The 13,723-nt window shown below is 44.6% G+C and overlaps 1 protein-coding gene across 2 annotated transcripts in view; it reads right to left on the reverse strand.

Moving 5' to 3' along the window:
* The window catches only part of VCPKMT (valosin containing protein lysine methyltransferase), a 720,951-nt gene that overhangs the window by 344,363 nt on the left and 362,865 nt on the right, over positions 1-13,723 (reverse strand). Inside the window, exon 6 of one of the 2 annotated variants that reach the window (XM_069638976.1) lies at positions 1,740-8,990. The exons of the other annotated variant lie outside the window; for it this stretch is intronic. Within the exon in view, the coding sequence (XP_069495077.1) occupies positions 8,968-8,990 (23 nt within the window). The 3' untranslated portion in view covers positions 1,740-8,967. Of the gene's footprint in view, positions 1-1,739; positions 8,991-13,723 lie in introns of those variants that run through there. 2 annotated transcript variants of the gene reach the window in all.

Genomic DNA, 13,723 nt, shown 5'->3' on the forward strand with positions numbered 1-13,723 from the left:
CACCCACCCGACCCCATGCAAATTAAAACTTGAACATCAGGCGGACACACATCCACGGCTCAGCACCTTCTATTCTATGGCTAGCCCGAACAACGTGGGGAGTAACTCTGCTCCAGCAACAACATGGTCGCTAGACTTAGACACAGCTAGAAACGGAAGACACATACCAATTCTTTGCAGCAATCCCAGGGATATCTATGAACCTAAAAAACAGGGAGATCCAATATAAGAAAGTCCAACGCCTATACCTTACACCGTCCAGAATGTATCACATGGGGTTAGCTCCATCGCCGCAATGCTGGCGTGGCTGTGGGGCGAATGGAATAATGGGCCACATGCTGTGGTCTTGCCGAAAGGTCAAGCTGTATTGGGAGATGGTCCAGGGACTGATAACCGCCCGCAATCCAGATGCTAATATCGCACGGACCCCAAAAGAAATATTATTCAGAGCCAATAACAAAAGACTGGCACACGGACGCATTGGTGTGCAGAACACTGAACACTACAATATTTGCAGTGCGCAAACTACTGATAGTGAATTGGAAAGCAGCTACACAGCCAGTTACATCGCAAGTAATCGCATTTCTGGCCAAACGGTGCTCTCTGGAGAGATGCGCTCAAAGAAGAATCCACCCAGCTAGGGCTGTACTTGCACGCAAACTGTGGGACATGTTCGCCCCTCCCCCTACGCAAGCTGCACCTGATGCATACATTGAGGGACCTGCCCAGACAACGGACATCAATTCCCTCGCACCAAGCCACGCAAAAATCTGCAATAATTGGGATGTAGTCACTCAAAGGCCGTCCAGGTCTTGCAGATCCACCCTACGGCCCAACATGGATTCTAGCACAAATATAGTTTTAGTTACAGTTAAGACTGGGGAGTTGTAGTTGGGGTGTGGGGGGGTGCTGGGTGAAGCTGAATGGGGAACACCTTGTGATATACAGACTATACTCTACACCAGGTTGGCACCTGAAACAATGAACATTGGTAGCCCCTGGCAAGACACTGACCCAGGTTCTGGCGGGAGGAGGGCAAATCCCGGGCTAGAAGGCGGTAAGAGGCAAGAAATGTACCCCTATTTGGAACAAATATGTGGTTGGTGTATGTTTGTGATTAAAAATGTAATAAAAATACAACAACAAAAAAATAACAGTGCAGAGCGGGATCTTTAATTCTGGTTGCTGGGGAACCTTGCCCAGGGTCTCCAGGGACAAGGTGGATCCTTGTTCTGTGCTTTCCAAACAATCCACTGTGATGGTTGAGAGCAAGGAGTTACTCCTTTCTTTGGTGTTTTTGTCTTCACCTGGAAGGGGACAACAAAGTACCAGGTGAAAACATCCTTCTGTAGTCCAGAGATGATTCAATACAACAGAGGTCACCCCTTAAATCTTCTGCCTGATGCCAGTCCGAGAGTGGGTGGTCTGAAGGACGTGGAGAGGGGGCATAGGAAGTGTGAAGCCCTTGGGGATGGTACAACCCTTGTATGGACTGGTACTCCTCTTCCAACTACCCTAAAACACAGTATGTCCTGTCTGCCCTCAGTCAAACAGTCTGTTAATTCCCACCCAGGCACAAGCTCTCCATTGTACTGGCAGGACTTGCTGTTGAAGTAGTGGTTTGCAGCTAACCCTGTGGGGAGATTCCCTGTCTTCTTGGATGACAAGCCGTCCCAGAGAGATCAAAGCAGAGTTACACACATGAGGCCCCTGCAGTGAATGAGTCACTGGCAAACACGTGGACAAAAATATTTGTATTTATTAAATTTATAGAGCACTTTCAGCCAAAGCACTTTACATAGCAACAACAAGAATACATAAGAATAAAATGGAAGCATAATTGTAAACATGAGACAAACCATCAAAAACAATAAGTAGAACAATTTGCCTAATACTGTAAAAGAGAAGCAGATCAGAGGGAGAGTAAGAGGGAAGTAATGAGGTTAACAGAACGGGAGATGGAGCAGATGAGATTTCAAGGAAGAACGGAAGGAGGGGTATGAGGAAATGGAGCGGATAGAGAGAGAGGTAGAGAATTCCAGTGTAGGGGGGCAAGGAGCTGAGGGGGAACAGAGTAGGAAGAGACCAGCAGATCGGAGGGGGCGAGAGGGAGCGTAGAATGAGAGGAGAGAGGAAAGGTGGGGGGGCAAGATCATGAAGAGATTTAAAAACGAGACAAAGGAAGTTAAATTTAAGTTAAGAGTGGAAGGGAAGCAAGCCAAGAACAGAGCACGAGGAAGAAATGTAATTGTGAGGAGAGAGAAGACAGAGGGTACGGTTAACAGAGTGATAGAGGAATCTGAGGGGAGCAAGATGAGAGGCAGGGAGGCCAAAGAGGAGAGTAGAGCAGTAGAAAAGACGAGAGAAGATTAGGGAAGAGATTAAGAGTTTAGTGGCATGGAAGGTGAGGAAGTAACAGATTTTACGAACATTGAAGAGGTGGTAGCGAAAAATGGTGGGAGAAGGAGAGGGAGGAGTCGAAGTGGAGGCCTAGATTGCAAGCATGGTCAGAGATGGGTAGGTTAGAAGGGGGAAAGAGAATAAAAGGAGCGGGAGGAGAGGGAGAGGAAAAGAATAAGACTTCAGTCTTATCAATGTTGAGGGAGAGAAAGTGGGATGACATCCAGTTTTTGATGGCGTGTAAGACAGGAAGAAAAATTAAGGTGGATGTCAGGAGTGAAAGACGAAAACGAGAGAAAGAGCTGGGTGTCATCAGCATAGAAATGGTGAGAGATACCGAAGGAAGAGATGATGGGGGGGAGAACTGAAGTGTAAAGTGAGAAAAGAAAAGAGCCAAGTACAGAGCCTTGGGGGACACCGAAGTCCAAGGGGAGAGTAGGTGAGGTACGACCGCCCCAAGAGACAGTGAAAGAACGGTTGGAGAGGTAGGAGGAGAGCCAGTTAAGAACAGGGCCTTTGAAACCAAAGGAAGAAAGAGTGTTGAGGAGTAAGGGGTGATCAACGATATCAAAGGTGGCAGAGAGATCAAGGAGGATGAGGATAGAGGATTGCTTAGAGTAGTGAGTGGTGAGGAAGGAGTTGAGAACAGAGGTGGCGGCACTTTCAGTGGAGTGTTTGGGGCGGAATCCAGATTGAGAAGGGGGGAGAAGAGAGAGATAGGATACAAAAGCAGAGAGTTGAGCGTAGGCTAAGCGCTCAAGAAGCTTAGAAAGGAATGGGAAAAGAGAGTGGCTGAAATTTGGAGGCAAGGAGGGGGTTATAGCAGAGGGTTTTTACCAGAATAGGGATGGCAGTGGCGTGTTTCAAGGCAGAAGAGGAGAGACAGATGTTGAAGGAGGTGAGGTAAGGGATAAGAATATCCCTCCAATGGGTTTTTGATTGTATAATTTTAGATTCCCAGAGGCCACCATGTCAAAATTAGACATAGGCATATAGATTTTAAGCTGCCACCATGCTCTGGGAGCACACAGTTAAACAATTTTGGATTAGGGCTGTCCACGATTAAAAGGAAGGCCCCGTCAGCTGAAAAATGTGGGTTTCATCAGGCTGTCGGCAGGAATATATATGTCACTCCAACTGACATTTGCTAAATTACAAGACAGCTGCTGAGAGGTGTAGTAGACAGCCTCAGCAGAGTTGCATGTTTGCATTATAATGTTCAGTATGGAGCATTCATGAAAATGGGTTGGATTAGTTAGCAGAACTCGCTTTTAGGTATTCATGTAGATTAAGCAATCAGTCACCACCTTTAGCTATTCAGTCCCAAGAACGATTCTCTGTTGATGTTAGAGGCATTTTTGAAAGATGTCTTTATTAATCTGGAGGGGTAGCCTTTTTGAGTGAAGATATTGTTCTTCCTTGAAGCCTTGAAGTGCTTTTTTTCAGTGTTATCTCTAAGTAGACTTAGGAAATGCCACATAAAGGACATAATCCCTTAATGGACAGGGGTGGATGGAAACTATTATGGCTTAGAAAATAGTTGCTAGTTGTAGGTTTGGTAAAAGGTCTTCCTGTTAAGACATGCCCTCATCTGAGGTTATTGTTATGTTAAGAAAATCAGTTGTTTTGCAAATGATGTGACCAGTAAATGTAAGCTGGTGATCCACAGTGTTGAGTCATGGGATAACAGCGAAAGCAGATGATTCTGGGCCTTTCCAAACTAGATCCTCAACAATGTACCGTCTCTAAAGCACCATTTGATGAAAAAAGGCGCTTTCCATGGGGTAAATGTACATCTCTTCAAACCAATCATTCAATTTGGCTACATTGGTATTTACGGGAGCTCTCATAGTAGTTCCTTTATTCTGCTGTTTAAGTTGATTCTTGAATATATAGACATTTCTGGTCAGGGCCAATTCAGTACACTATGTCACAACATCCCAGATGTCCTCTGACAAGGTTCCATGATGTTCTTCTAGAGGATTATGAAAAATCTCTACTGATTCTCTTTGTTGATGACATGAAATCAAATTAATTTATCCCATATATTTTGTGCCATGGAGCCATGCATTAGGATATATTTTATTTTTATTTCTTTTACTATATTGTTTAAAGCGCGGACCTAGCTCGAGAACAGTGGAGTGCTGTACAAAGTCTGGGTAGCCAGAATTCGGGCTCACATCTTAGTAGCGCAGTAGTGTGAGATCTGTGCGTCGGTATGTGCATCCATTGGAATTAGTCCTTGATCAGATGTTCAAAGAGCCAGGTTTTGAGAGATTTGTGAAATTGTAGAATTGTGAGGGCATTCAGAGCGACACAGAATTGAGTTGCAGAGAGTGAGTGCATGACAAGAGAAGGATTGTTTGTGGGTCCTCTCTTTGCGGACCAGTTGTGATTCAAGCCGGTTGGTCGATATGCTGCACAAGGAGCACGTGCCACCAGATATGTGGAGGTTAGCCGCCAGTTATGCTAGTGTGGTCCTCATGACTGCTTTGTAGGTGATACATGCAGTCTTGAACAGTATCCTGGCTTGGAGTGGAAGCCAATGTATTTTGCGTAGGGAGGGGCGATTAAGTCAAATTTGTGTGTGGCTGAAATGAGAGGTGCAGCAGCGTGGTGGACTGCTTTTAGGGGAGCCAAGTGAACAGCTGGGAGCCCTGTCAGGAGAGCATTTCCCCCATTGATGTGCAAAACCACAAAGGCCTGTACTACGGTCTGGAAGTCCTGCAGTGAGATGAAGGGTTTGATTTTCGAAGTGTAGATATTCTAAGCCAGGCTATTTGGGCCTTCTTGGCTATGAGTTTCTGGAAGGACAGGCTGCTGTCAATGGTGAAGCCAAAGAATTTTGCTAAGTCTGAGAGTTGTGGATCAAATCCTTCTAGACACACATCACTGAGCCATTGTTGGACAAGTTGTTTTTGAACGGGTGGGCCGGTGAGGACGAATTCCATCTTGGATAGTTTGAGGTAGGCAGTCAACATTCAGGACTGGATGATGATTAGGCAATCATGGAACCAAATTATGCCCTGTGCGCTATTTATTCTCATGTACAACTGAGTGTTGTCCACGTATTGATGGATGTCCATATTGGGATCTTTGAGGAGAGTGACCAGAGGCTCCATGTAAATGTTAAAAGGGATTGAGGATGGAGCCTTGGGGCACTCCGTAGGAGACCTGGAGTCGGTTAGATTGCAACAAGTTCATCTGGACAGCCTGGTATCTGCCCCAGAGGTAGGAGGAAATCCAATTCATGACAGTGCCAGAGAATTCCATCCTGTCAGCAAGGTGGGAGAGAAGGATGCAGCGGTCAACAGTGTCGAATGCAGCCGAGAGATCAAGAGGGACAAGGAGGCATGAGTCATCCTTTTCCATGATTTAGAGGGCATCATTCACCACCTGGATGATGGCTGTCTCCATGCTACACTTTGTGAAGAACCCTAACTGATAAGTCGTATAGGAGGTGGAGTTGTTCGATTCTGGCAAGTAGTTGTGTAGCAACTACTTTTCCCAAGATTTTGCCTATAAACGGGAGGTTCTTAATGGGCCCGTAGTTGGCCAGGTCGCCCGGATCTAGTTGTTTTTCTCTCTTCCAAAAGAGGTCATATGAGACCAGTCTTGAGGGTGTCCGGGAATGACCCTTCTGTGAGGAAGACATGATGATGAAGAGGAGCGAATTGAGCACTGGGCCCGTCAATTGTTTAATGATGGTGGACGGGATTATATCTTCAGAGTAAGAAGTAGGTCTGAGGGAGGCAACTATTCTTAGGAGATCCAGGGGAGAGAGAGGAGAGAATTCGGTCCAGAGTGGCAGTGTGCATGCCAGGGAAGAGACAATGCTAATGCTTTGAGAGGTTGATTTAATGGTTTCTTGGATTTGGTGTATTTTTTCAATAAACAAATGTTTTGATTCCATCACATTTTTCCTGAGTTGCTGGTACATCATGGTCAGATGAGGGTTTGGCACAATGTTTTACTACTTTAAAGAGGGATTTGCTCCCGTTAGCGGCTGCTGCAATGGTGGTGTAGTAGTCAGCAGCTTTGGCCTCGGTAATCAGAATCCTACGGTTTGCGCGCAGAGGTTTGTAGTTGGTGAGGTCTCAGGGGTTATGGTTTTTGTTCCATTGCTTCTCTAGGACTCTGAGCGTTTGTTGGAGGCAAGCCCGGGGGTGTACCATGGGGCAGATGGCTTGGTCTTGGCCTGGCTGGATTTTATGGGGGGGAATGAGTGTCCACCAGTTTCATAGCAGAGTTGCTGAATAATTCCAGGAGGCCAGAGGCATTCCCTATGGTGGGGTAAGTCTGCAAAGTTTGCTTCCAGCTAATTGACTGGGTAGTCTTTGTATGAGCGGTGCTGAGGGGAAGTTTAGCCTACCTTTGTGGGCCATAGTCGAGTGGTTGACTGATAAAGGGATGGCAGCATGGTCAAACCAGTCAAGTGGGATAGGGTCTGAACAGGTGAAGCAGGGGGATGATGTGAAGACTAAGTCTAGAGTGTTGCCTTTGTTGTGCGTGCGGGAAGAGCACAATTTGCTTAAGGTCCATGGAAGCGGTCTGTGCAAAAAGCTTGCATAAAGTGTGGCTGTCACCCTGTGACTCGGGGACATTAAAATCACAAAGAAAGACATTATTAGAATGTGGTAATTTGGCAGAGGAGAGTAAGTTGGAGATGTCTGCAATGAAAGAGTCACTCTTGTGAGTTGGTCTGTAGATGACCTAGAAGGTGATGGATTCCTCGTGCGAAAGAGGGATCCGGCAGGCGAGTGATTCAAACAAGCTTGTTCTAGGAGAGGGGATGAAGGAGCATTGCCAACGCTCCTGTGGATGATTGCCACTTCGCTTACTGCCCCTTCTGGCCAGCTGGCATGTTGGATGCAGTAGCCTTAGGGTAGGACATCGAAAACATGTTGGGTGGATGGGGTAAGCCATGTTTCAGTGATGAACAGGGCATCAAGGTTGTTGTGCGAGATGAGGTCAGCGATCTCTGCAGCGTGAGCAACTGCTGAGCGAGCATTCATCAACATGTGTGCCTCTGGTATGTGGGTTTTGGATTGGGGCAAGGGCGATATTGATATGGTTCGCTAGGGTAGCTTGCCAGGGCTGCCCAGGGCACCTGGCCCTTCGAACCATAGTGAGAGTGGGGATGGGGTGTGGAGGGAGGAGACACATGGTGATGTCTTCTGGTGAGTCGCAGTATTTGCGATTAGTTTGTAGGTGAAATGCAGAAAAGCAGGTCAGGCACTTGGGCACAAATAGGTCAGGTCCTTGTCTTTGCTCATCTTGGCTGAGGACGCCTAAGGAGGACTGATTAAACTGGCGTTGGGCGGAACAACTGAACGGCTGGGCCTGGTCACGTGAACCAGCAGCCTACTCAATGCTGTCTCAGTGGACATTAGATCAGTGGACAGTCCGCTCTAGACTGTTTAACAGATTTAACCCAACGTAGAGAGCCTTTGGCTTGCCAGATATTTTTGCTGGCTAGGGATGATGGTACTTGTAGTCCAAAACATCTGGTCAACCAAACATTGAAGACCCCTTCACCAAGGAGTCAGTGATGTAAACTATTTGTTTTCACTGTACATGCAAGACAACTGGGTGTATTAATCTGGGAGCATGGCTTTAGTGTCATCAATACTCCCGATATCCAGATTCATGTTTCATTGCAAAGCAGAGCACAGACAGTCAAAGCTCCTAGCAACCTCGTTGCCAGAAGTGGCCACAAAGATGGAGAAAGAATGGCAAAAATCTGACTTGAACAAATGGGATGAATGATCACGAGACTGGAGTCACCAGAGATTGGTTCAGTAGAAAGGGAATATGAGAAGCAATTAATGTTATGCTTCCACTACTTGTGCCTCAGAAGTACAAATCACTGATGCTAAAGTAGCTGTTTCGTTAAGAGTGTATTTTTATACCTGAGAAACCAGGGAGCTGGGACTGTTGTAACGACTTGTCAGGCCTGGATTTGGAGTTAAGTCTCTGCCTTTGGGTACAGCCCTCAATAACAGAACCCTTTATGCAAAGCCCCCTTCTTTTATACAAGGTTGAAATCAACTTCCCCAATTTCCGATAAATTAAGGACAAGGACACCTAGAACAATATTTTAGGAAAATAAAGTAGTTTAGTGAATGTGCACAATTATTTCATTGTTTTTTTACTATAGCAATTTCAATGAACAGTTTTATTTAAACATTTTGATGTCCGCTTGGCTCCAATTAGACACGCAATAAGGAGAGCAGGAGGTCTGGATTTTAAATTACATTTCTCTTTGCTGCTTCAGCCCAGTCAAAACCAGAGGCCATTCATCCAGATTTTCCATACTTTATCCAAGTTTTAGAGACAATTCAGATTGATGTGAAATCTCTACAGGTTTCTTTCTTGACAGTAAACTGCAACGTGTACATTATGATTAGTAGGTAATCAGTCCTGTATTACAATAAGCATTCCAAATGTTCTGATAGCTTGGCTGTTATAAACTGTGCAAAAGCATTTAAACCTATGAAGTCCAAGAAAAAGTCCCACGCGATGTCTAATCTTTCATTTACGTCCTAAGGTCTGTTGAAGGAGGCTTTAGGTCTTCGCCACATCAGCATCTACAAAAATGAGTAAAGAGGTTTCAATTGTATTTATATTCATTGTATACAATCTTTAGATTATTCGTGTTTGCATTTAAATCGTATTCTGTGGAAATGATACAACGTTAATAGACTAACAGAAGCAATAAACTGACATTGCAAAAAACATTGGTGTTTTTTCAGGGGTGTACAGCAACTTTCCTTATGTGTGAATAAACTGAATTCACTAAACATGCAGACTGTAATAACTGATCAGAGAAGAAACCTCTTTGACCTGGAAAATAAACAAATGTTTCAAAACACTAAAGTATTGCATGCACAGAAATCTAACAAGGGCATTGAAGCCAAGATAATAATTCCTAATATTGTAGATCACTAGACATTTGGCGTACGTGATCCAGAGTGTGAGGGAGTGTCTTGTGTGTCGGGAGTACTTAATTGCTGTCCGAGTTTCCCTGAGGATTGTTGCTTTGCCAGCATGTTGCATGCTAAATTATTCACCAGCACGACTTGGTTGCCTGGATTGGATTGACTCATCGAATCTTACAATCTATTGCCTCCCTGGTCTACTACATTAACCACGAAACGGATCAGAGCGTGCGTCCGTGCTCCGGATGTGAGGGAGTGTCTTGTGTCTGGTGACACAGTGACACGGTGTACAGGACACACAGGAAGATTGAGCACAGACTAAATTGACTGCCTTTTTTGTCTTCTCATCTGATAATGCGGAAAGCATCATTGCGCAGTGTGAAAATGTGCCTGAAGGAAAATGCAGGGAGCAAATCCATTGCTTTGGAAAATGCAGTTATTAACACTAAGGGCACGAATATATCAGCCCCTGGCGGCAAGCCACAATCACTTAGTACAAGCTTTTTTAACTCCTTGAGTTGCATCACTGGGGTAATTGACAAATGTTATTGAACATACAACATTGGATACTATTGACAATAACAATTTGTTATTAAAGCTGGTGGTTGGATTGCAGCGAGTTTCCTTGGGCGGCAGTAGGGGGAGGGAACTACCACTTAATGATGATTACACAGACATATTGGACCTGAACCGATCACATTAACCAGATTTCACAGCACTGGCTTCCATACCCCATGATTCCTATATTTCTATCTCAACATCCTCTGATAGGGATGATGATGATACTAAAGAGGAAATTGCTCAGAAAAACAATGTTGCTTGCACTAAAAATGACTTTGAAAGACTGGTGGCAAAAATAGATGCGTTAGCACTTTTGACAGCCAATATGGCCAGAGAACAGATACTAATTAACGCATCTATAAACAAACTTGTGAAAGTTACTGAAAGTAAGAAGATGGAAACAAAAATACCAACAATGAAAACCTTAAACAAATCAACCCTTGGTAAAATGGAAAAAGCATCCTTAATCCCTTCCATCTCTGAAAATGAGCTGGCTGGGCTGGCCCGTATATACATCCTCCAGATAAGGTGACTAAACTAGAAAAATGGGATTATGAGGAAGTATTCATTCCACCAGTAGCACTTTTAAATAATAAGGAAACATCTACGAAGACGGTAACTATGAAGCAAAAAAAGTAAAACTGGCCATACCAAATGGGCCTAAAGAAAGTGAGTCCAGGGCCATGATATCTGAGCCTAAACCTCTATTTGAGCCTCCTTGTATTGGAGGACAGATGAATGGAAAAGCTAAAATGATAACAAAAACCTGGGCTGATGGGTCGGTCCAACAAGCCTTACCTAAAGGACTGCAAAGCGTTAACCACAAAAATAGGCTGGCCCTTATGGAACCATCCAAGGTGTTAAATACTGTGTTCAGCTCATCTAATTCAACATCTGCCTGCTGTTGCCTCAACTCCGATTATTGTTACTGGTAAAAGAAAAACAAGCCCTATGAATCATTCTGAGGAACTACATAGAGCAGCTCATCCAAAAAGTCAACGAATTTCATCGCAACCCAATAGTGAAATGAACTCAAAGGCCTCACTGAATAAGTCCCCTGATTAAGCCGTTGGATAATTTTGGCGGAAACAAGCTGCAGGAAAATAGCCCATTTTCAAAATTGCACTTAACTTTTAAAAACTTAAAAACCTTTACCGAACATGAGTCATATAGATACTTCGAATATTCTCCAGACTGTACTACTTAGGGTCAGAAGTTGGACAAATTGGGCCCCGATTTAACTTTCCTCATTCTTGGCGGTTGCACTACTTAGATGAAACGTTGTGAAGCTTGCAGAATTGGGCCTTGAACTGAGCATATGCCGTAAAGAAAAAAAAATGGCCCACATCAGCCAGGAGACAAGTTGACTTTACATCAACTGCTTTTTTTTTTCTTTTAAATTCAGTTTTATTAATTTTTGAATACAAGTCACAAAAATAGTTACATACAAGAAAATACAGAACAGAGTTGGAAAAACGATAAATTGGCATTTAAGTGAAGGTCACATGGAGTTACACAACTTCGAACTTTAAGTTTTCCAAAGTGACTTTTCCCACTTCCCACCCCCTGAACCTCCCACCGCCCCTGAGTCAGACGGTTCGTGTAAGAGACATGTGTGAATAAGTCTTTAGACAATCGCGGTTTGGATTTCAGGAATCTCGCGTGGTGGGGAAATCTCCTTTCACATTTCTTCATATCCCTTCAGGCTACATATAATAAATACATCATCATACAGTGTATGGGTTGATTCAGGTCGGGTCATAAGGCAGAGTAGACTCCTGTAGGCACTTCCACAAATCAACTTGATACACCGGACATATGTTTGTTTACAAAGTCCATCCATGTTGCCTCACAAGTCGTGGCTCTCCCATAAAGGGATGCCGTTATCTTTTCCATAATGCATATATTTGAGGCTACATTAACCTATTCGCTCATACTCGGGACAGTGATGGATTTCCATTTCATCACTAATAGGGCACGAGCTGCCAGTAGTAGGTGAGGCGCTAGGCCTTTGATCCTTATCCATTCATCCTCACACCTCTCAAAACCGAACAAAATAAGATATGGGTCTGCAACTCTATGGATACTGTCTAGGTCTTTGATCCAGCCCAAAACGTCATCCCAGTAAATCTGAATCTGGTGACACCCCCACCACATATGGTCAGCGATTTCGCCACATTCACGCCAGCACCGTGGACTTCATAACTGGAACAACTTAGAGAGTCTAAGTGGGTCCTACTGCCAACGATTTAATAACTTATTACTGTGCAGTTTATATTGACTCGATAAGGATGTTTGTGAGGCCGCCCTACAAATCCGCCTCCACAAGGCTGGTTCAACGTATCCACAAAGATCCCTTTCCCATCTATTCCTCAGTGGTTCAGTAATTCCCTTCCCTGCATCTACCAATTCTTTGTACCTGGCGGATATCAAGCCTTTCATCTCTGTCCTAGAGTTCAATTGTATTTCGAAGGGGGTTAGATCTCTCTGTAGCTCATCTTTCCACTCTGCTCTCGTTAGAGTGCCCTTTATCTGCAGGAAATGGAAAATAGATAATGTTCCTATAGTCAATGCTTCTTCCAACTCCGGAAGTGTAATGAAGGCGTCAATTTTCATTAGTTGGCCCACCCTCTCCAGACCCGCTTCGTATCATGATTGAGACCCTTCTATGTTGGGGATGTATTTTCCAATACCTAGGGACCAGAGGTGGCTCAATGGGGATGGCCATGTGGAGACTTTCCGCATCCTTGCGCCCTCCATCCAGATTTCCCATATGGTTCCCAATATCGGATGGTGTTTTGATCTTTTTAAGAGCTTATTTTTTGGGGCCCACAGCCATTCTGAGACTGTCGCTGGGGACAAGTAGTGGTTATCCTTGGCTATCCATTGGGGTTCTTTGCGATTCCGCAGGTGAGGGATCAGGACTCGTAGTTGCGCTGCTTCGTAGTATTTCTTAAGGTCTGGGAGGCCTACCCCACCCTTATCCTTCGGTAGAGTCAGGGTGTCATATGCTACTCTAATTTTTTACCCCTGCCAGAGGAACCGTACAATTGCTCTTAGTTTCATGGAAGAAGGAACCTGGCATCTTTATAGGGAGCATTTGAAAAGGGGTACAGGAACCGGGGAAGACAAAGCATTTTGATTGCGTTGAGTCGCCCCAGCCAGGATATTGTCAATTTATCCCACGTATTAAGGTCTGCATGGAACCTCTGGAGAAGTGGAGGGGAAATTGGCTTCATATATCTATTTTTCTTGTAATATGTATGCCGAGGTATTTCAATTTGGAATGTTCAATCATGAGACCCAGTGGGGAGAATTTAGCCTCGTTGGTCTCCGCTGAACCCTGTAGCGGGAACAAGATGGATTTTGCTTTATTGATCTTAAAGCCAGAGAGTACGCCATAGTCTTCGAGAAGGCGGATAGCTCTAGGAACCGATGTTATGGGATTGGCTATGTGAAGTAGTACGTCATCGGCGTACATAGCCACCTTGTACTCCACAGCGCCCAGCCATAATCCCTCCACCTGGGAGTCTTCTCTCATCTTTTGTGCCACGGGTTCAATGGAAAGGGTGAATAGTATAGCAAAAAGAGGGCATCCCTGCCTAGTGCCCCGTCCCAGTCCGAACTACCTTGAATACTGACCATTTACAAATATGGATGCCTTGGGAGATGTGTACACCGTCTATTTTCCTTCTGAATCTTGAACCTATTCCCACCTTGCGTAGGACAGCCATTTAAAAGCCCCATTCTACCCTGTCGAAGGCATTTGCCGCATCAATTGACAGTAAGACGGGATCGTTGACCATGTTTTGGGATTCGTT

The sequence above is a fragment of the Ambystoma mexicanum genome, chromosome 14 (assembly GCF_040938575.1).
Source record: "Ambystoma mexicanum isolate Mex_15411 chromosome 14, UKY_AmexF1_1, whole genome shotgun sequence".
In the NCBI taxonomy this organism is placed as follows: domain Eukaryota; kingdom Metazoa; phylum Chordata; class Amphibia; order Caudata; family Ambystomatidae; genus Ambystoma; species Ambystoma mexicanum.